The sequence below is a fragment of the Condylura cristata genome, unplaced genomic scaffold (assembly GCF_000260355.1).
Source record: "Condylura cristata isolate star-nosed mole 26May11 unplaced genomic scaffold, ConCri1.0 scaffold00011, whole genome shotgun sequence".
NCBI lineage: Eukaryota > Metazoa > Chordata > Mammalia > Eulipotyphla > Talpidae > Condylura > Condylura cristata.
The window spans coordinates 54611562-54633247 of NW_004567112.1; the positions used below are offsets into that span (position 1 = coordinate 54611562).

A 21686-nucleotide genomic window follows, 5' to 3' on the forward strand; every position below is an offset into this window, starting at 1 on the left:
GCGGTGTGTTTCACTAGATCTGCCTATTCCTGCCTATTCTACTCCCCACTTTCTCTGGTGAATCCTCTCACCACGTCTGTACCCCAGTTCTATATGCATAAATAAATAAATAAATCTGCATTGAGGGGTGGCATGAAGCCTCCCATGAAAACAAAGGGAGGGTTATTCTGGCTGCCCCCTGCACAAGGCTGGTCTTACGCAGCCCTCCAGTTGGTGTGAGCCAAAACTGTTCATTTCCACCATTGGTAATGGTCTATTATTCTTGTCACAGAACTGGCTGCCATAATCTGTAATTAGTTTATAAACTTTGTTAGGCAAAAACCTTTTTTAAAAAACAAATATTTTAGAATTTTTTTCAGTTAGTGATAATTAGAATAAATATGAAGAATTATTTTCTCCTGCAGCAGCAATGCTTGGATTATGCATCCTGAAGTTCCAACTTGCAGTGAGCCTCCTGGTACCTTTTCCATGTCGTCCCAGTTGGTGATGATGCCGTGTTCTATTGGGTACTTCAAGGTCAGGATTCCTCTTTTGCTTTGGGCTTCATCACCCACGTAGCTGTCTTTTTGTCCCATTCCCACCATCACCCCCTAAAGAGAGTCAGCACATTATAAGTCAGTCTGTGCCAGAACTTGTTAATTGATTACAGTCCAGTCACAAAAGGTTAAATAAACCATTGAAGTAGGAGGTTCCTCTCTTGGTACCAGTGACACTATGCTGACTCTCAGGGCCTCTATGCTCATAAGCAACAACCCCTCTGTTGACTGGAAACAAGCTTAAATCAGCCTCCAAATAATAGAGGGTGGTGTGGTAAGGCAACTTTCCATTGTGGTCTTTATCTTTTTAACAGTTCCTTGATAAACTGTTAAGGTAGAGATTCCATTTATCTTGTCTGCACTATAACAAATTGCTTCTTTGCACTCAATCTTTTTTTATTGAATGAATATAGGAAATTTTGTAAATTAATTATATCACATTTTGCCTGTCATAAGTCCTTTTAAGTGTACTTTAAAATTTTTCACCTACTTAAGGTATAGAAATATTATATTCTTATGTTGCAAAAGCAAAAGCAGTATCTTACAAATGACCACTCACTGCTTAATTTATAATGAATCAATTCATACCAATAAACATGAGGACAATCGCCCAAACTACGACTAATTCAGATGTACTTTTTAAAAATCATTAAGATTACACTTAAAAAAAAAAAGAAAGAATTCTCGTAACTGGAGTGACTGTTTTAGAACTGCAAAACCTCCATGGTTACACAGGGTATAGTGATTGGTGCAGATTGTCTCCAGAGCACACCATTCAATAGGAAGAATTCCTCCTTTGGGAGGGGTTTCCATTTTATGTCCTTGTGAATATATTTCAATCTGAGAATTATAAGTATCAATCAGCCAAGTTCAGTGTGCAAAATACATTTCTGATGAGAAGTAAAATTTCTGCCATGAAGTTCTCAATTTTTTACCAGATAGCTGCCACCAGCATTTGATTTCAACAAAATGTCATGGAAAAACCATGTGGCTGTCCAGATACATTTTCTTAAGAGGTGATATTAGGTAAAATTTCATTTGGTAACAATGCTTGTTGTCATCTAACATCAAGCTCTTGGAGAGGGTGTGACCCCAGCTTTTGTTTCTGTTTCTTTCCAAAGAGCTTTTGAGGTAATGAACAAGTCTTTCTGATGATGAAGATAGTAACAATGAATATATTTAGATTAAAGGACTTAGGAAAAGGGGTCATATTTTATACCTGATTGATTGAAGTAGGAGGTTCCTCTCTTGGTATCAGTCTATTTACTAGACAGTCTATTTATATATGCAATTGGTCCTTTTAAAAAACATAGTCATTATATCATCCTTCATTTTTGTCCAATGTATAGTTTCCCCATAAAAATCCCACCACTAATTCCCCTGAGCACCATCACCATAGTCCCTTGTGGGCTTCCTGGTCCTCCTCCCCCCTCCTCCCCTACAGAATGTCTCTGATCTACAGTTGCCTGATTTTGATTTTTATATTATTATATTACTTAATTTCCCCCACCCCTTATTTGGTTCCTCTACATTATCTATTATCTAAGGTTTATTTTTTAACATAATTTCTGAGCAGATAGCCCTAGACAATCTGTGGATACCCTTGGACAGAGACAGAGAGGGAACTAAGCTATTGTGCTATTTCTTTTCATTCCAGTTTGTTTTGCTTACCTGATGTCTGGGACGTCCCACAATGGATGGGAAAACAGCCCTGGGAGCATCGTCCCCCGCAAAGCCAGCCTTACAGAGCCCAGAGCCATTGTCACACACCAGAGCTGTGCTGTCTTCCTCTTCGCACATCTCAGCTGGGCCACGTCACACAGTCCTACAGGAAGAGGGAAGCCTCACCGGTAACACATCATGGAACTTCCCTGCTCACTCCCCCTTTTCAGACTGCTTTGGGGATCCTTTCTCTATACTTCCAGAACACTCTCCACTGTCCCTAATTGTAACACAGCATTATTCTCACAGTATTTGAATTACGTGTAAGCTAGTGCTGTAAACCAAAACTCTGACTTTCATGTTCAGACAACTCACCTCTAGCACCGTGCATGGCAGCTACCTATACTTATGAGCATATTGAAGATTGATTAAATGAGAGAATGAATGGACATTGTAGCGTAAAGATGGGAACATAAACACTACAAGACCAGACCTTCATGGGGACAAATCATTTGCCATCCGTTAAAAGTTTTGACCATTTTCTGCCTGTATCAGTCCAACCTTATTTTATTTTAGACATGTTATAACTATCAAAAAATTAATGTAGATTTTGAGGCAACGTGTGAGAATTTGTAAATATTGAAACATTTATTTATTTATTTATTCATATAGAATTGGGGTACAGGCCAGAGATGCAGAGGGTGAGAGGATTCACCAGGAACAGAGTGGGAAGCAGAACAGGCAGATCGACGAAGTACGCTGCTGAGGGGAGCAGCAGGCAGGTCAGGAGAGGTCTGCCACTCCATGTGGATCTCCTCCGGGGCAGACGGGGATCAAACTCATGCAGAAGTGGGTTAAGCTTCTTAGTGCTGTGCTTTAACCGCTGTGCCACCAGGGAGGGCCCAGGAAATATTGAAACATTTAATGGAAAAGGTTTAAGAGAAAAAAATATCTTCTGGGACCTGAGAACTTCTATTTTACACTAAACATTCTAAAGATGCTTTAAATTTTATTCTCACTAAAAAAAAAAACAAAAAAAACTGCAAACCTGAAAAATTCCACAAAGATTGGATAAATGACATATCAAGCAGTAAGATACTGTTACTAAGAAAAGATAGCAGGCCTCCCTGGTGGCCCAATGGGTTAAAGCACAGCACTGGAAATGTATCAGCAGCCGCTTCCCACACAAATTCAATCACTGACCAGGGAGGTGACCCACATGGTGCAGCAGACCTCTCCTGTATGGCCCACTGCTCCCCTCAGCGTGTATTTCAATCAATCTGCCTGTTCTGCTCCCCACTCTGCTCTGGTGAATCCTCCCACACCTCTGGCCTGTACTCCAGTTCTGTATGCATACATAAATAAATATTTTTCAAAAAAAGAAAGGGTGGGATCAAGAATAATAGGCTAGATAAATTAAAATTGTATGAAACCCTTAAAATGCATTTTTAGGTATTGCAAGATCAATCATATTTAATAATATGTTCATGAGGGTTATTTTGAAGTTGTGGAATTTATAAGTGGTTTTAATGATCTTTTCAGGGTTTTGTGATATTTTCTAATATTCACATTTAAGTTTGCATCACATGTCAAAATTTGAAAGACAAGAGCAAAAGAACACCTTAGAGATTTGGGGAAATTGAAGGCCTTTTAGAAAACATTTTCATCCTATGTCCTTATCTTTACAAAGGAGCAACCCCAGGGAGGTGATTTGCTCAAAGTCACACAGGGCTTGAGGCTCAGTTCAACCAGAGATCATGCCCCTTTGGCTTCAATCAAGAGTCCCTTTTATTTTCATTCCAAGTGGAATTCAGGTGAAACAGTCTATAAAGAGGAGCATCTACAGAGTTCTCTGCCGACTTTGAGATCTCAGGGTTTCATGTTGAGCAAGATTCTCCTGCCAGTTGGTGAAGTCATTGCACACTTATTTATGCACACATATCCAGATTTAGATATGAAGAACAACTCTTTAAATGAAATTTCTGGGAAATGAGAAAAAAGGCTCTGAAGTTGGCATTCTGCTACCCCTCTCCATGAAATCAAGGCTGTAATCTTTCTCTGTGTGTACAACTTCCTCTTGACCTATGCAAAGAACATCTGAGATGATACATTTGTAAGCCCATGGCGTGTACTGTGGTTTGTGAGTGAAAAAACAAGGAAATCGAGACTGAAGGAATTGGAGCAATTCGTCCAGAATCCCGATACGTTGAAGTGAGAGAACAGTGATTACAGAGCATGATGGGGCTGGCTCAAATTCAGGCTGACCTTCACACTTAGAAGCTGTGTGACTTAGCTATTGAACATCTTCTGCTCACAGTTTTCTTATGGGTGAAACAGCAATAATGTCAGTGGCAGCAATAACCCATTCCAACAAGTTCTTATGAAAATTAGATATTTTCCAATTCATAGAGAATTTAGGTTATGAGTTTTCCATAAATGTTAGCCTTAACATTATTATTATTAACATCATTGTATGATTATTCTCAGCATTTAAAATCTTTTCTTATTCTACCCTTTCCTCTTCACATGCTTCCAGTCTTTTAGAAGAGAAAACGGCAACTGGTGTGTTGCATTGTAGGAATGTTTATACCTAAAACCCACTTCAAGTCACCTTAGCTGAACCCAAAATGACTTTTTCCTTTCTTCCCTTTCCTTGCCAACTGGGAATGACATTTGGCATTCATGTGATTTGACTTTCTTTCTAGATTAAGGAGCTAGAAGAAATATGAGAAGTAAAAGGAAGACTAGGACCTCCCTGCTGGTTCAGGGGCTAAAGTCTCAGTGCTATCACTGAGTTGCACCAGCTACTGCAGCACAAATTTGATCCCCAGCCAGGGAGGTGATCCACATAGTGTGACCTCTCCTGTCTCGCCCACTGCTCCACTCGGCAGTGGACTTTGTCGATCTGCCTGTTTTGCTCCCACTCTGTCTCGGTGAACCCTCATCCACGCCTCTGGGCTGTAATCCCAGTTCACGTATACATTAAAAAAGAAGCAGCAAGTCGGAGGCTACCAGCAACCAGCAGTAGATTTCACTAGCTCTGTGGATTGACTAACCCGATTCCTAAAACAAGTAAGAGCTGAAAATAGCATAAAATTTTTGGATTAGTACATTTTGAAATTGTGAAAGAATATTCACTGTAGAAACATGGATCTACCCTTATTCGTGCCCTTATGGTACAGTGAAGTCTTGGGATGGCTTGGAGAGAGTGTTTAAATATACTGCCGCAGAAAGGGCTGACCCTCAGTGTCAGTAAACATGCAGGGAAAAAAAAATCTCAAAATTTAGTAAGTTTGTATTTTTTGACAAAAATTGTCTCCAGGTAGAATTTTATAATCTTTCAAATGAGCACTGTCATTAGGAAAGTCTCTGTTGTCCCCGGAAAGCAGATGAGTCAGCGGTTTAAAACTCTTATCTAACCTGAGCAGCAGCTGGGGTTGCAGCAAAGCATTTCCTAATTAGGTAAAACACACTCAAATGTCTGCTTTTGGAACTGCACCCTGGCCAAGGGGTTGGCTCCAACTGACTAGAATACATCTGGTGCCAAAAATGAGGAGTTAGTGGGAGGGGGGATGGGAGAACATTAGAGTTCCCAGCTCCTCAGTCTTCAAACACAAGCCATATTTAGTCATGAATCACAAAATGGAAGGAAAAATCTCAGCGTGAAAACTCCAGTCTGGGCTGAAGCTGCCAAGCTCTGGTTTACAGGGAAGTTCATTCTGGGTAGGCTGAGGGAAATGCAGACCAGACACATGCTGCATGAACCCCCCTCCTTCTCGATTTGCAAGGGCTCAGCTGGTTTCCTGCTGTGCTCTCCTACAAGCAGTCACCAAATGGCACAACTTAAAGTGTAAAACAGGAGATTAGCCCAAGAGACAAACCTCACAAGAGAACACACTACCACGAAGTGGAGCCAGAGGAACTCAGAAACAAATATACAAATAGCCAACATCCAACACAAGGCACTGACATCTGTTCATGCCTAAAACCCACTTCCAGGCACCTTAGCTGAACCCAAAGTCTAGTGGAAACCCCCACACCAAATATGAACCACAAACAAATGCTGGAGTTTCCAGGGCCTTATGTAAATACAGATATGACTTACTGCAGGCATTAAGGCTGCACCACTGAAATGTGCTGTGGCAGCTAGTCTGTGGGTTTATTAGTATAAACCAGATTTTACAATTGACTTTGTTCCATCTTCCTCTCCCCTGCCTCCCCGGCATGAGATGAATATTACTCTTGTCATTAATTGTTAGCTAATTGGTGGGGAAAGCTGCCATCATCTTTGCAGTACAAGCTTCATTCAAAAACTTCAGAGCGCACGAGCCCAGCCAAATCTCCCAAAGCATTTCATTACACAAAGCAATAGCAGAGCCCCTAGCATCTCTAAATCACACCCCTGGGCTGGTGCCACTTACCCTGGCAGTGCTCGGCTGGGCTTCTCCACTCTGGGTGGTGTTCGGGGCGGCTGCACGCTGAAGGGTTATATAGCCCCTTGGCCTGCTCCCCTCCCACTAACTTCCCAAACAAGGAACGAGGACAGACTTGAGCCCGTCTTCAGTCTAACACAACCATATAGGGACCTCAGCAGAAAACTCTCTCATCTGGGTGGCCAGAGGCCTGGGTCTCTTCCACTGCATTCCACTGCTTTGCTTCTGAAACATGAAGCAGCTCAGCTGCCTATGGGAGATAAATAGCCCAAGGCTCAGAACAACTGCTGAAATGCCCAAGACTCTGAGCTCGGGCAGGGGGGCAAATGCACATCCCTCACAAGACAGGGTGTGCTGCAGGCTGGCATTTCAGGGTGTTTCCTAACAGAGCGGGTATAGAAAGGAGTGGCCCCAAGGAGAAGAGATTAAAAACCTCTCCTTCAAATGTGACCTGCCATGACGAAAGCTACCGCGTCAGTTGTTCACAAATATACAGAGGGATTGAGCATTTTGTGGTCATGCTGTGCTTACAAACTGAGTCCATGTGTGACATTAATGGAAATCAGACTTGCAATTAGAGAGGGGCTAATAGACCTGTGTTGCCCAGAGGAACTTAGGAGTCAGCATGACCCTAGTACTATACTGATATCTATCTTCTCATTTGTCACTGAGCAACTAGCAGAATGACATCCTTTAGCTAGAAGGTCCACACAGTACCCTGTCACAGAAGCAGTTTCAGAGAAAAAGGCAAATCCCCGGGGCATCTCTCATAACCTCCTTTCTCGTGCTAACCTACCAGACAGGTGAGGTGACAGGTAAAAGACTAGATAGCTCAGGCATTTTTTCAAAGACAGGTAGTGAGAAAACACTAATCCTTCTTAAGCTCTCGTTTCCAAGTTTCCAAGGATAGTTTGAATGATTTTGTATTTGTCTGCTCTCCTCGTCCATGCCAAGGATCTAACTAAATCCAAGATAGAACATTTTTTTGTGTGTCCTACCACAAGTATTTTTAGATGGCTGATAGGTGAGAAAAATCCCAGAAGGAAAGATTTTATTTTACAGCTGAGCTACTTACTCATGTCATGGTGTTCAGTCTGTTTGATTTATGATGGGAACACACATAAACAGATATTCACCTTTGAGATATTGCACTGCTGACGATTAGAAAATTTTAAATAGCTTGACTAAATGATTGACACTATTCCCTCTACTTTCCATAAATTTGTCAACTGCATCTAGTTTTTATCCACCAGCAACTGCCTGAATGTTCAAATGGGAAGATAACACAATACAGCACAGGTTGAGAATTTGGGCTCAATCCAGAGTTTGTTTTTTTTTTTTTTTTCACAATGGCCATATGAAGTCAACATGAGACATTTTCCTGATTGGGGGTAATCTGAGTAGAAGAAATCAACCCTCCTCCCATTTCTCTTTCAAGTCATGTCTGCATAGTTGTAGGAAATTTTATGAGGTGAAAGTTCCTTTAAACACAGAGGACTGATGGTATTCACCCAGACCATGCTGGTGTCATTTTCTCCCGCAATTACAGCGGTCAAGCCAGGATGACATATAAAGACATTCAAGAGGACAACTACAAGTATTTTTCGTTACCTTTCCTTCCATCCTTTAATCTATGGTATTAACCAAGGAGGACCTGTGCCTGAAAATAAACTTCTGAGTAAGTGATTAAACACTCTCGGAGTTTGGTTTGAGATTTACACTTTCATATTTCACCTAGGTCTCTTTGGTGAGAGAAAGCAGTTCTGGATGATTGGTACAAAGAAATCTCCAGTGGAGTGTTCAGAGAGCTCCTGGATATCTCAGGCAAGCATCCAAGGATTGTTTGTCTAATTGTCAAGGAACAATTAGAAAAAGCATAGTGGCTAATGACCTGGTTGCAGTTCAGGGAAATTATAAAATAAATGTCAATTATAAGCATAAAATCAAGAATCATTTATAGATATGTGGTTCTATAGACACCACATACAATCTTGATAACACATAACAATTATTTGTTGTAAATTCCATGACATTTAAAACAATTTTATTCTTGTAAAGCTCCATTCAGAGCTGAATCTCAATGGCAAGGTATGTTGGATTGTAGAAAAGAACATCCTTAGATTTTACAACCAGATATAAAGGAAAAAATTTTAACTGTTGTCACCAAAAATAACTTGGGAAACTAAGTTTAACCATGAAGAACAGAAAGTTTTAAAAGCTGAGTTGAATCCCAAGAGGGAAGGGGCTTTATCTGTTGTCCATTTGGCACAGTATTTACATTCTGCCTGGTTTTTTTTTTTTTAATTTTTTTTATTTATGCATACAGAACCAGGGTACAGGCCAGAGGTGCAAGGGAGTGAGAGAACTCACTAGATACAAAGTAGGGAGCATAACAGGCAGATCGAGAAGTACACTGCTGAGGAGAGCACCGGGCGCTGTGCCACGTGGGTCACCTCTGTGGCTGGAGATCGAATTGCGCGAAACGGCCATGACTCGCTTGCAGTGCTATGCTTTAACCAGTTGCGCCACCAGGGAGGGCCCCATTCTGCCTGTTTCTTTTGCCTCATCTATACCACTCAGAAGTAGAATGCTCCCACAATGATTCTCAACAGTGGAAGAGCTCACAGCTTAGGAATTTCACTGATGCTGTTCCCTGCCTGGAATACATTTTCCCCCTTCACCCCTCTAACTCTGCCCCAAAGCCCACTCCAGCTCTCTGGCATAATCTCCTCACCCTCTTCAATTCAGTTAGATAGCACCACCCCCAGGAAGCCTTCCCTGCTCACCTCCATTCTCCATGTTGGTTAAGAGCCTTCCTTTGTCTGCCCATATACACTGGATTCACCTCTATTTAGGGAGTCACATTGTTCTAGAATAATACACCTAATTTCCAGATAAAACTATATTGCATTTCAGGTCAAAGGATAAACTGACTTCACCTTTGTATTGCTACAGACTGGGCCATTCAGTAAATGTTTCTTGAATCTAACTGAATTAAGCACATTATATGCCTAGCTTATAGTTTTGGAGCAATAAAAGTCAATGAGTTTTGAGCAGATAGTATTGTGACTTATCTTCTCTACACCTATGAGCTCATTTAATATTTACAGATGCCATAAGAAATATATTGGCAGGTGAGGAAATGGAGTCACAGCTAAATTAAATATACTACTAAAGATCCCCTAGATAATAATTCATGAAACAGAGATTCAGAGCCAGACATTTATGGGTTTGACATGATGTAGAGTTGATGCACATACACAGAGACAGGCACAGTAGCCTGGGTGTCCGCATCCCCCAAGGGGGTAGAGAACAAGAGGTGAACCGTCATGCAGAAGCAAGCTAACTTCATGATTCAACACTCCTGCCTTGTGAGTCCTGAGCCCATAGGAGAATATTAGCACCAACTGACCCAAGTGATAGAAAACACCTCCAGCATCAGCTCCTCTCTCCTAACCTAGACACAAGCCTCCCAGCTTCCTACTAGTGAACTTCTTCACAAAAGCCCTGGCTGTCTAGTGTGACTGTCATGGTTTGTTCATGTTGATGTTTAGCTGTTATGTATCTTAGGTTTCTCTTGATTGTGGAAGTTTCTTAGACTTTCCTTTTATATGTATAAAGATTATTTTTATTTATTTATGCATACAAGAACTAGGGTGTAGGCCAAAGGTTTTGGGGTAGGGGTGGGGGCTTACCAGAGACAGAGTAGGGAGCAGAATAGGCATATCTACTGAAATACACTGCTGAGGGGAGCAGTGGATTAATTCCCTGGCTAGGAGTTGAACTCATGCTGCAGTGGCCGGTGATAGCTTGCTAACACTGAAATTTTAACTCCTATGCCACCAGGAAGGCCCAAGGTTATTTTAATAACCTTGACAGATTGGACAGTTAATGCTGTTGAGCACTCCTGGCCTGTCTGTCTCATAAGACAGAGGTTACATGTTTTGGAGAAGGAGTCTCCATTGGTCAAATGCCATTACTATCACTTTATATCAAACATGTATGCTATAAAGATGACCTACATTGTTTATTTTCATCTTGATCACCTGACTCTGGTTTTTCCGGTTTCTATATTGCTATGTTACTCTTCTTTCAACCCCTTATGTACCATTATTTGGAAATAAGTGACTGGCCACCTTCCACACTTAAGGAATGGAGAATTACACTCCCCATCCTGGAGGGCAGAATACATAAATTAACCTGGCTGAAATATATTTTTGTTAGGTTCTTCAATGACTCATCCATACCAAAATTTGGGAATCACTAGGGTAAAATTTGGGAATCACTGGGCCAAAGGGCCAGAACCACATGATGTCCTGGGGTTCCTTCCAACTTGATGAATCTCTACGTGTGAATGACAATGGGTGGAGCTGCTGGACTTATGCAGAGACAAACTGCATAAGTCTAGAAACTTATTTAGTCTAGAAACCAAATCTCAGATCCTCTAGACACAGTGAATAAATATAGAATTGTTGATATTACCACCATGGAGTGTTTTGGAATTGGAACCCAACATGTTGGAGGAGGAAAAAACTGTACCAGTGAGGATATATTCAGTGCTTTGTGCGGGAGTCATAGACAGTGCTGGAGTGAGATGAAGAAGAGAAGGTAGCTGCTATAACAGCTGGAGAAATGGAGTCAGGCTAGAACAAAAGTTCCTGGGTCACAGAGAACTGAATGAAGATGGCCCCATGACCCAGAAGCAGTATAAGGTACTCAGAGCTACAAGAACAGCAAACACCTTTACTAACAAGAATAGCAAACATCTATTAAGGTGACTCATGTGTCCAGCATCAGTTGTGCCATTCCTATATCCATTACCTAAATTAGGAAACAGAAGTTGAAAGAGTTTAAATAATTTTTGCAGTATGCACCACTGCTGAGTGATGACTTACGGACTCAGACTCAGATCTTCTGACTCTGGACCTGAGGTAAAAGCAAAGGATTAAGCCAGCTGTTTCTAAAAGGGACAGGACAATCCCAAAGACATGTAGAAAATGTGCTACATGTACAGCAGGAGAGAACCCAGCTAGTCTCCGCTCAGGAAGATGGAAGAAAGAAATACCCTCTTTACAGCCACTGACTTCACAGAAACAGTTAAGAAAGACACCCTGAAGATGAAAACATTGCCAAGATTCTTGGCATGTGACCTGTTGAGAGGCTTATGGTGTAACGGGTGTAAAACTTTTTTGGACTGCAGTAAAAGCCTTGAACTTGTAACAAAACTATCACCAAGGGGAAAGTGTTTTATTATTGCTATTTATAAACCATGCGTAGTGACTACAACCTTGCTCCCCAATTGGTTTCAGCAAAAGTGCAGTTAGAGAGCCGAGTGTCACATTTAATTTCGGAAATGACCAATGGTCTTGGTGCCAATATCAGCCCCAGCATCTTGGTCCCCTGGGTCACTAAGAAGTTTTCATCATATTAATGGCAGACGAAGGGGTACTCTGGGGTCCTTAAATTTGTATTTCTGCCACTTGCTGCATAAACACAAAGCCTATTTTCCTATGAAAGAACTTTAATAAAATGTGCCTAGAGAGAAGGTCGATAGTTTGCCAATAAAACACCCAGTTACCCGTTCCCTTGTGAGTAAATGCTCAGCCAAGCAGGGCCACGGAGACGCAGAAGTTTGCTACAAGTCTAAGGCACCCTCTGGCAGGGAACCACAGGAAAGGGGTAAAAGGGGCCAGACAAGTCTGGGACAAAATTAAAGTAGAAAGCCAGATAACAGCCATCATTGTCAGCTTCCTCCCTAGTCTCTGACTCAAGTCTCTTCTATGTCCCACAAGTTCCTTACATAAGTCCAAAGCTAAGAAACAAATGTATCCTTTTTCTTCACATGTCTCTCTGTCCTACATGTCCTCTCCTGTGTCGCTCCAAATCTTCTTTAGCTTTGCCCAGCTATCCAGCTCCTACCCTTCAGTAGGGACATGGAAGAACCCATTTTTATAGAGAGCCTTACAAAAATGAGTTGTTTCCTAAATATAGGTAACAAGTGTTTTTCACACCCCAGTCCCTGAAAATAGTGAGTTGTTTGAAGTGTAGCCAAAACTACTCAGAAGCACAGTCATTGGAACTGTGTGGCTATTTGGTCAAAATAGTGCTTCCCCCAGGCCAGAGGCTCTGACATGGGACTGGAGATGTGCATTTAAAAAGAGTCTTCTAGAAGCTCTGGAACAGAGGGTGGAATAGTGTGACATAAAAATTCTGAAAAGTGTAGAAGGACACAGATAGTTGGTTTATTATCACCATTACCATCTTTTGTCAGGTCAGGTTCCCAGACACAGCACAGGTCTATGTATCTGCTTCACACCTCTCTGAGGATGGCTAGATAAGATCAGAGGCCTGTGCTCTAATCCAGGCTATGCTGCTAATTGTCTGTATGGCTTTGGGCAATTCACCAAGCCCCCTAGCCACGTTTTATCATCCACAATGGTAAGTGTTTGGGGAACATTAAAATGTGCTTTATCCATCTTTAAAAGAAATACAAAAATTGGAACAAAGTTAAAATGCCCTGAGAATATCTCTGAAGTAGTAAGCAAAAAAAAAAAAAAAAAAAGATAGTTGCATGAAAGGAAAGCATGACTGAGACCTAGTGACTGAATTCTGCCCTAGGAGTCAGTACATGATCATTGACTGACTGTGTGTAACTTGTCTCTCACTTAGCAAAAGGACAGTGACCCCACTCAACCACTTCACCTGAAGAGTATAGAATGTCCAGAAAGACATTAATAAATAGTTTGAGTTTTGGAGTCCTCCCTGGTGGCACAACAGTTTAAAATACAGTGCCATGAAGGTAGTCACAGCCACTTCAGCATGATCCCTGGCTCAGAAAATGACCCACATGGCGCAGCAGACCTCTCCTGTCTAACCTGCTGCTCCCTTCAGCGTACTTCGTCAGTCGGCCTGTTCTGCTCCCCACTCTGTCTTTGGTGAATCCTCACCGCCCCTACACCTCTGGTCTGTACTCTAGTTCTGTATGCATCAATAAATAGTTAAAAAAAAAAACATTTTGAGGGCCCTCCCTGGTGGCACAGCTGGTTAAAGAACAGCACTAAGAAGCTAAAGCCACTTCTGCGTGAGTTCAATCCCTGCCTGCCCCAGAGGTGACCACATGGCGTGGCAGACCTCTCCTGACCTGCCTGCTGCTCCCCTCAGCAGTGTACTTGTCATTCGACCTGTTCTGCTCCGCTCTGTCTCTGGTGAAGCCTCTCACCACCCCCGCACCTCTGGCCCGCACCCCTGGCTAGGGGGCTTGGTGAATTGCCCAAAGCCATACAGATAATTAGTAGCAGAGCCTGTATGCATAAATAAATAAATCTTAAAAAAATTGTAAACTATTAAGGGCAGATGAATGGGGTGTGTTATCCATTATCACCTAACTTAGAATTAATTCAGGTGAATCCCAAGTGTCTGGAGGATCTGAAATGCTTGTCTAGGGTGATGTGGGGTTTAGGGCTTCATCAAAAGCTCTGACTTTTCAGTGAGAACATCCCTTAAAAAGCAAAGTGGCCTGAGAAGCACGGAGGGTGGGCAGGCCATGTGCCAAGAGCAGCCTGGGAGTTTACACAGCTCTCATTTTTAGCATCAGACATATTTCAACCCCTAGAAAAGAGAGTGAACATGAAGGGCCTTGTGAGTATCTTTGATTGCTTAAAAATTTCTAAAAGCTGCAAGTTGGAATTCCAGTCATCCACTTCCTTTTTCAAGAAAACTAAGACCCTATAGGGTAATTTCATACTGAGGACACCCACCTCTTTAAAACTTGATTGGAATTTGAGATTGTTGGAACAGGCCAAGATGCTTATTCTGAGTCACTGGGAAAATCTTCCAGCATCTTTGCACCTCAGTTTTCTCATTTGCAAAAGGAGAGTGGTATGACATCTACTCTGTCAGATTGTGGGGGCAAGGGGGAAACGCAGTGGAAAACTGAATTCTGGTAACTTTGATAAACTGCTCTCCTCAGCATTGTTCCACCCTCCCATGCATTTTATCACAATCCACAGTTTGAAAACTGCCTAACTCAAATTGGTAAATGCAGCACAACCCGGCAAACTTCAAACACAAAAATAAATAATAGAGCACTTGTTCCTTAAGCTTTCAAAGATGAAAGATGGGCATGAAAAGTAGACCATTATGTTTCATGATTTATTTTTACTGTAAGTCTTATCTTGTAAAGGTGAATAAGAGAAAAATATACTGAGGCTCATTAAAGGCAATGATGTTCACACACCTGAACCCATTTTAATCATCACTAAATTCAAAGCAGGAAGGGGGTTGACAAGATTTTCGTCTCCACCCCCATTTTAGGAGACTAAATATCAGTTTGGCACTCAATATAAATTTCAGTTTTTAATGTATCTCAAGATTTTGTTAGTATAATAGTTCTACAAGTTTGTATTTATTTTTACAGAATTCAAACGAGGATTCCAGTAACAATTACTCTTTGCTATAACACTTATCATTATTTGATATTTGTCCAACTGTGATGTTAAGGTGTGTGAGTTCTAGAACTCTTCTCTAGAAGTATTTGATTCAATAGTTTTGAATATATAGCAATTTGTAGCTAATTTTATGTTGTATTTTAAATTTGTATTTGAGTTTTGAAAACTCTTAACTCAGCTATGTTAGATCTAGTAGCTCTCATTTACCTTGAATGTCTAGCTCAGTATCTGGCTGCATATTTGTGTAGTGAGATATGTTGTGCAGAGTCTGACCACCTTAAAATTAAAATTCATAATAGGGGCCCTAGTGACACAATGGGTTAATGTGTGGCACTGCTAAGCTAATCTCAGCTGCTTCAGCATGAGCTGGGAAGGTGACCCACATGGCGCAGCAGACCTCTCCTGTCTTGCCCGCTGCTCCCCTCAGCAGTGTACTTCGTCTATCTGCCTGTTGTGCTACCCACTCTGTCTCTGGTGAAGCCTCTCACCACCCCTGCACCTCTGACCTGTACCCCAGTTCTGTATGCATAAATAAATAAATCTTTAAAATAAATAAAAAGAATTCATAATAGAACTATTGAAAGCACATTTGTTTCCCTAAACGCATGACAACAAGAACTTTACCCAGCTGTGGATGCTGGTAACACAATCACTCCACTGGCTTGAAAGAATGCAGGCAAGAGTCTGCATTTCCTGCACATAATTGTCAGTGGAATACTTTTTGGTCAAGAAGAGCAGAAAATTCTGGCTTCTTCAAGGAACTGGGTACAGGCAACCCCTCCTCCAAAAGAAGTCAAAATGCCACCCCAGACAACATTGACTTTATAAGGGAAGGCAGCTTCTGAGTCACCGAAAGTCCTTTCCTGCTTAGTTCTAGCCTGGAATGAAGCACTGCTAAAAATGTTTCACGCAACTGTTGATTTAGGAATTTCTGCTCTCTTTTCTAGTAACAGAGTGTGTGTATGTTATGGAGATTCTGCAGGACCTTATACCTCACTCACCCCTTTTAAAGCCTTCTTCTTGGAAAGTGGCTGTGGAAAAAAGAATTCCCAGACTTTGAGAAAGAAAAGTTTCAGTCCATCAGAACTTTGTCTGAGCTTGCTATTTAAGGTAAAACTTGACCTTTTTCCCCAAAAAAACATGCAGATGGAAAATCTGGCCCGAAGATCCTTCTGAATAAGGAGAAACATTCCAGAAAACGAAGTGCTAAGGATTTTTTGGGAAAACTACTATCTCTGTTGAACTAAGACATTTTTTTCCCTGCTTGCATTGACTAGTGGACAGTTCAAGATGATTTTATAAGTAGGATCTTGACCACTAAACGAAGAAATAAAATCCTAAGGCGTGGAGTGGGGAAAATAAGAATGTATTGTCTGCATAAGAAGAAAATAGATTATTCTAATGCCTTGCTTGCTTGCCACTTCTCTCATCTCCCAAATAAATTTCTTCAGTGTCAATATTCAATCTAAAAAAAAATGTACTATGGAAGAAATTTCCCACATTCTATTTGTCTGGGAACACTGACTGGACTAAAACCCAGGCTGTTAGCTGTGTCATTGTGCCTCCTCAGTGCATCTTGAGGTTCTATCTGCAAGGAAGCAGCACACTCAGAAAGGCACATTGTCCTTTCTGCAAAGGAGATTTTTCAGAGCATTAAGCTTCATACAACTTTATTTATTTATTTTAAGATTTATTTATCTATGCATACAGAACTGGAGTACAGGCCAGAGGTGTAGGGGCGGTGAAGATTCACCAGAGACAGAATGGGGAGCAGAACAGGCCGACTGACAAAGTACACTGTAACTGTTGATTTAGGAATTTCTGCTCTCTTTTCTAGTAACAGTCTGTGTATGTTATGGAGAGCAGCGGGCGAATCAGGAAAGCTCTGCCACACCATATGGATCACCTCCGTAGCAGGGGTTGAACTCATGCTGAAGTGGCTTTAGCTTCTTAGTGCTGTGTTCAACCAGCTATGCCACTGGGGAGACCCCCAACTTCAATATTTTTTGACTGGTTTACTCCTGCTCAGATTTTTTTTAATCACTGTGATTATCAATTTCTCAAGAAAGCTTTCCCAATAAGACCTTGTGTTATATGCTAATATCATTTAATATTTCCTTCAGGCTACTTATCATTATAATGGCATATTTATGCATGAATTTTGATGAATTTTTAGAGACATATTTATGCATGAATTTTGATGAATTTTTAGAGACATATTTATGCATGAATTTGGATGAATTTTTAGAGAATATTGGAAACAGTGTTTCCAATATTCAGTCAACCCATAAATTCCTTATAAATTGCATCAATCTGCAGAATGTGAGGTATAAGCAGAATATTTAGTTTTATATGCCTGAATCAAGGTATCTGCCAGTTTCTTCATTTACAGAGACACCACTTCAAATCAGGTAATTCTGTTTCTCTAAAAAGAGTGTCTCCCATCTCTAGAAGCATACCCCAAAAGCCCAGTAAATTTTTTTTGTTGACCTGATTATCCTCTCCATGAAGGCCCCTTTGAATGCAGCAGTCACTGGGCCTTCTCTTACTTCTATCACCACCTCAATCCTGCAGTTTCCTTGGAGTGCAGGCCCTTTTGTTAGGAAGGTGGTTGGATGGCAATGCAGAGGTTATTTGACACATCTAGTTCTAGCTAAGCCCTGCTCAGACCAGCCATGAGTGCTAGGGGGTCAGGAGGACACTATATCAGAATATTACAGATTGCATTTGAATAGTCCAGAACTTACACAGTCTGTGCAGCTCTCTAACTTTCCATCTGCCCTTTGTGAACCCAAAATCTGACAGACTAATCTGAAGTGGTGTCTGACCTTAGGATTCTATACCAAGAGACAATAAAAGCTAAGGACAAAAATTTGACTCGCCCTTATTCATAAGAGGCACAAATAATAGATATCTTCCTGAGTACTGAAGTCTTATTTTCAAGTACTTTTTAGACAATTGTAGACATGGGAAGGAAAGGGTTTTCCAGAGCCTTACACTGGAGAAAGCAAGTGTTTTCTTACTCTCATTCTGAAAGTTTAAAAATTTAGTTATTTTAATGTGTAGCTCACTTCCAAGATTATAAAGAAATAGATGATCTATTTTATCTCCTCAAAGTTTTAAGTGGATAAAATAAGCACAAGTAAGGACAAATGCAGGCACCAAATAAAAACCCAAGCTCGGGCCCTCCCTGGTGGCACAGCGGGTTAAAGCACTGCACTGAGAAGCTAAAGCCACTTCTGCATGAGTTCGATTCCCGCCTGCCCCGGAGGAGACCACATGGTGTGGCAGACCTCTCCTGACCCGCCCGCTGCTCCCCTCAGCAGTGTACTTCGTCAATCTGCCTGTGCTGCTCCCCACTCTGTCTCTGGTGAATCCTCTCACCCTCCGCATCTCTGGCCTGTACCCCAGTTCTGTATGAAAAAATAAATAAATCTTTAAAAAAAAAAAAAAACCCAAGCTCGGTGACCATGGAGGGCTCAGTAGGGTTAGCCATGTCACTCGTCCTTAATCTTTGTCAACAGGGACCATGAATTAGTGGTAGGATCCGAGTATTTGTGTAAATGGAAAAAGCTAAGAATGAGTGGGAAATATTTCTACAAGCTTTATTTGTTAAAGGTTTAGGTTCAAATCTCGTTATTTGACTAACTCCTTCCTCTTTAGATCATTTGGGTTTGATTTTCTTGTTTGTATTTGAGGAGCTCCTCAGGAGAAGCCCTGCTGAGCATTTAAAGAGGCTTAGTCCCTTATTATTTGAAGACATCAATAAAAGTACCCTTACAAAGCAGACAGGCTCCATGACATGTAGTAGTTTCAGAAATTTGCACAAAATTCTTTCCTTGCCTTTAGTGCATGATTTCCCCACCTAGGAAGCAGCCAAGAAGGCTCTCTGATAGTGAACTGACATGCAGTGCTGCAGCTTACCCAACAGTTTATGGACGCCAGACTTGTAGTTCCTGGAGAACTAGAGGCTAGACACTCATAGGGGCCACTTCTTAATTATCCATTTCTAATGAACCTGGATGAAGTGACCATTGCAAACAATAAAGAGAAGAGCTATTTAAATTCAGCTACTGACTCTTTTGCAGAAATAAAACAAATAAAGATCATCTACTGTTATTTCTAATAGTGATCCATGTCACAAGAACAACTTGGAGAAGAGAGAGTTTAGGAAAATAATGGATCCTCCTTTATTTTTCACTCCATTAACATTTAATATAATATTTGATGTAACTGGATCTAGATTTCCTATTTTGTGGCTTAATTTGTGTTTCTTTCATTTTCTTCTTTTTCACCTCTCTTGCCTCCTTTTATAGTATTTGAATATTTCCTACATGCTATTAAAAATTAGATATTTTCTTTTTAGCTATATCTTCTTTTTTTTTTTTAAAGATTTTTATTTATTTGTGCTTACAGAAGTGGGGTACAGGCCAGAGGCTCAGGGGTGGCGAGAGGCTTCACCAGAGACAGAGTGGGGAGCAGAACAGGCAGATCGACGAAGTACACTGCTGAGGGGAGCAGCGGGCGGGTCAGGAGAGGTCTGCCACGCCATGTGGTCACCTCCGGGGCAGGCAGGATCGAACTCATGCGGAAGTGGCTTTAGCTTCTCAATGCTGTGCTTTAACCTGCTGCACTACCAGGGAGGACCATCTTCTTGTTTTTTTTTTTTTTTAATGAACTTACTCTACTAATTACAATACACATTTTTAAGTCTCCATATTCACTGACAGTTAATGTTGCAATGTTTCATGGAAAACATTGCATTGAAATCTTCTAAGTGTGTGATTACCTATCCCTTCTCATTCTGCTACTATGAATATTATAAACCACATATGATGGTATAAGACTTTAATTCTCTGCATTGTTTCTATTTTAGTATATAGTCTGTCAAAGCGAGCATCCAGTTATTTTGATCAAACTCTGGTCTCTTCCCCCAATATCTATTTGAACTGAGAATCCTAAAGTATTCTAGCATTTTTTTTAGCATTTCAGATGTTTTAGATGGCAGATATAAAATTGTGTGTGTGTGCGTGTGTGTGTGCATGTGCACGCATGTGAGAGAGAGACAGAGAGTGAGCTGGAGTACTGACAAGATCACTGCAGAGTAACTAACACAGATTGAACCCACTTGCGTTTGTGGTTGTTATCTTCTGAAAGGACACTTTTCATTCTTAGTCTTTCCAAAAATAGTTTTGACTTCCAAGTTACATTTTTCTGTTTTCATTTCTCCTGGACTTTTTTTCATTCCCTCTTTCCCTCTGTGTGACCCATACAGTCAAAAATTCCTTATTGGGATAATTTCTGGAGCTGTTTTGGAGCTAGCACTCATGACGAGTGCCCTGGAGATTCCTCGCTGGATCTAAGGGATCCCATCTTTGGGAACCTCCCAGTTATCATCACCACTTGAAGTGACACAAGAAGTGAAATGTTCTAGTGGTGAGAAAAAGCCAGGCCAAATTGTAAAATCCTTTCATAAAGTGCATGTGGAAAAGAACAGCTTATTAGAAAGCTAAGATTGCAACATCCTTCCCTTCTAAAGAAAAATGCTTCCCTTTACCCTGATTAATCAGCTAATGAAATACTCAGCTATGATTAAGACCATTTGCCTTGTAGGAATTGTTTAGGAAGGAACGCTGTACTTCTCTTTAACCTTGTGCCCCAAAAGTATTTTTTAACATGAGTCATTGTTGGTGCCTCCTTGGTGGCCTGGGGGTTAAGTCTCAGTGCAACCACTCTTGGGGGCCCTCTTGGGCGGCTGGAATTCTATCACCCGCCAGGAAAATAACCCACACATGGTGCAACAGACCTCTCCTGTTAGACCTGCTACTCCCTCAGCAGTGTATTTCAGTAAGTCCACCTGTTCTGCTCCCCAGTCTGTCTCTGGTGAACCCTCTCATCCCCCACACCTCTGGCCAATACGCCATTTTTTTTTTATTTTAATTTTTTTTTTACATCATTCTTCATTTTGTCATTTTTTCATCTCAGTTGTGATCCCCATGGGCTCCCACCACCAATTCACCCATGTGCCATCACCACAGTCCAGTGCACTCTTCCCATCCCAGTTCCGATCCCATTCCCCCTTCCAACCTCATAAGATATCACTGGTTTATGGTAGTTGATTGTTTTCTTTCATATTCTATTACATTCATTTCTCTCTTTTTTCTTCTTCCCCCAATCACTTTCGCTCCTGCTATGAATGAAACCATCGGGTATTTTTCTCTTTCTTTCTTCTTATTTCACTAAGTATTACCTCTTCCAGCTCCATCCATGTTGCTGCAAAGATGAGTTCATCTTTTTGATTGCTGAGTAATATTCCATAGTATATATGTACCACATCTTTTTAATCCAGTCAACTGTTTTTTGGCATTATATCCCAGTTCTTCTATGCAAAAATAAATCTTAAAGAAAAGCCAAGTCATTCTTTCTAAAGTACAAAGTGCTTAAACTGAGCAAACCCCAATACCTCTCATTAACGTACAGATATTGGATAAAATCTATATTCATTTTGCAATGGATTCAATGTCACTTGGCAAACTAATTTTGGGGGCCCATAGAGAAGCACATGGACATATACCACATGCATCTCTACCTGTATGATTTACATATTT

General features: G+C 41.0%; 1 protein-coding gene across 1 annotated transcript in view; it reads right to left on the reverse strand.

The window, feature by feature from the left end:
• ACTA2 (actin, alpha 2, smooth muscle, aorta) overlaps positions 1 to 6695 on the reverse strand; it is a 15627-nt gene extending 8932 nt beyond the window's left edge. The window contains exons 1-3 of the mRNA XM_004680902.2: positions 6620 to 6695; positions 2208 to 2361; positions 462 to 590 (exon numbers count right to left, since the gene is read on the reverse strand). Coding sequence (XP_004680959.1) covers positions 462 to 590; positions 2208 to 2336 — 258 coding nt within the window. The 5' untranslated portion in view covers positions 2337 to 2361; positions 6620 to 6695. The remainder of the gene's footprint in view (positions 1 to 461; positions 591 to 2207; positions 2362 to 6619) is intronic.
• Positions 6696 to 21686: the final 14991 nt, after the last annotated feature.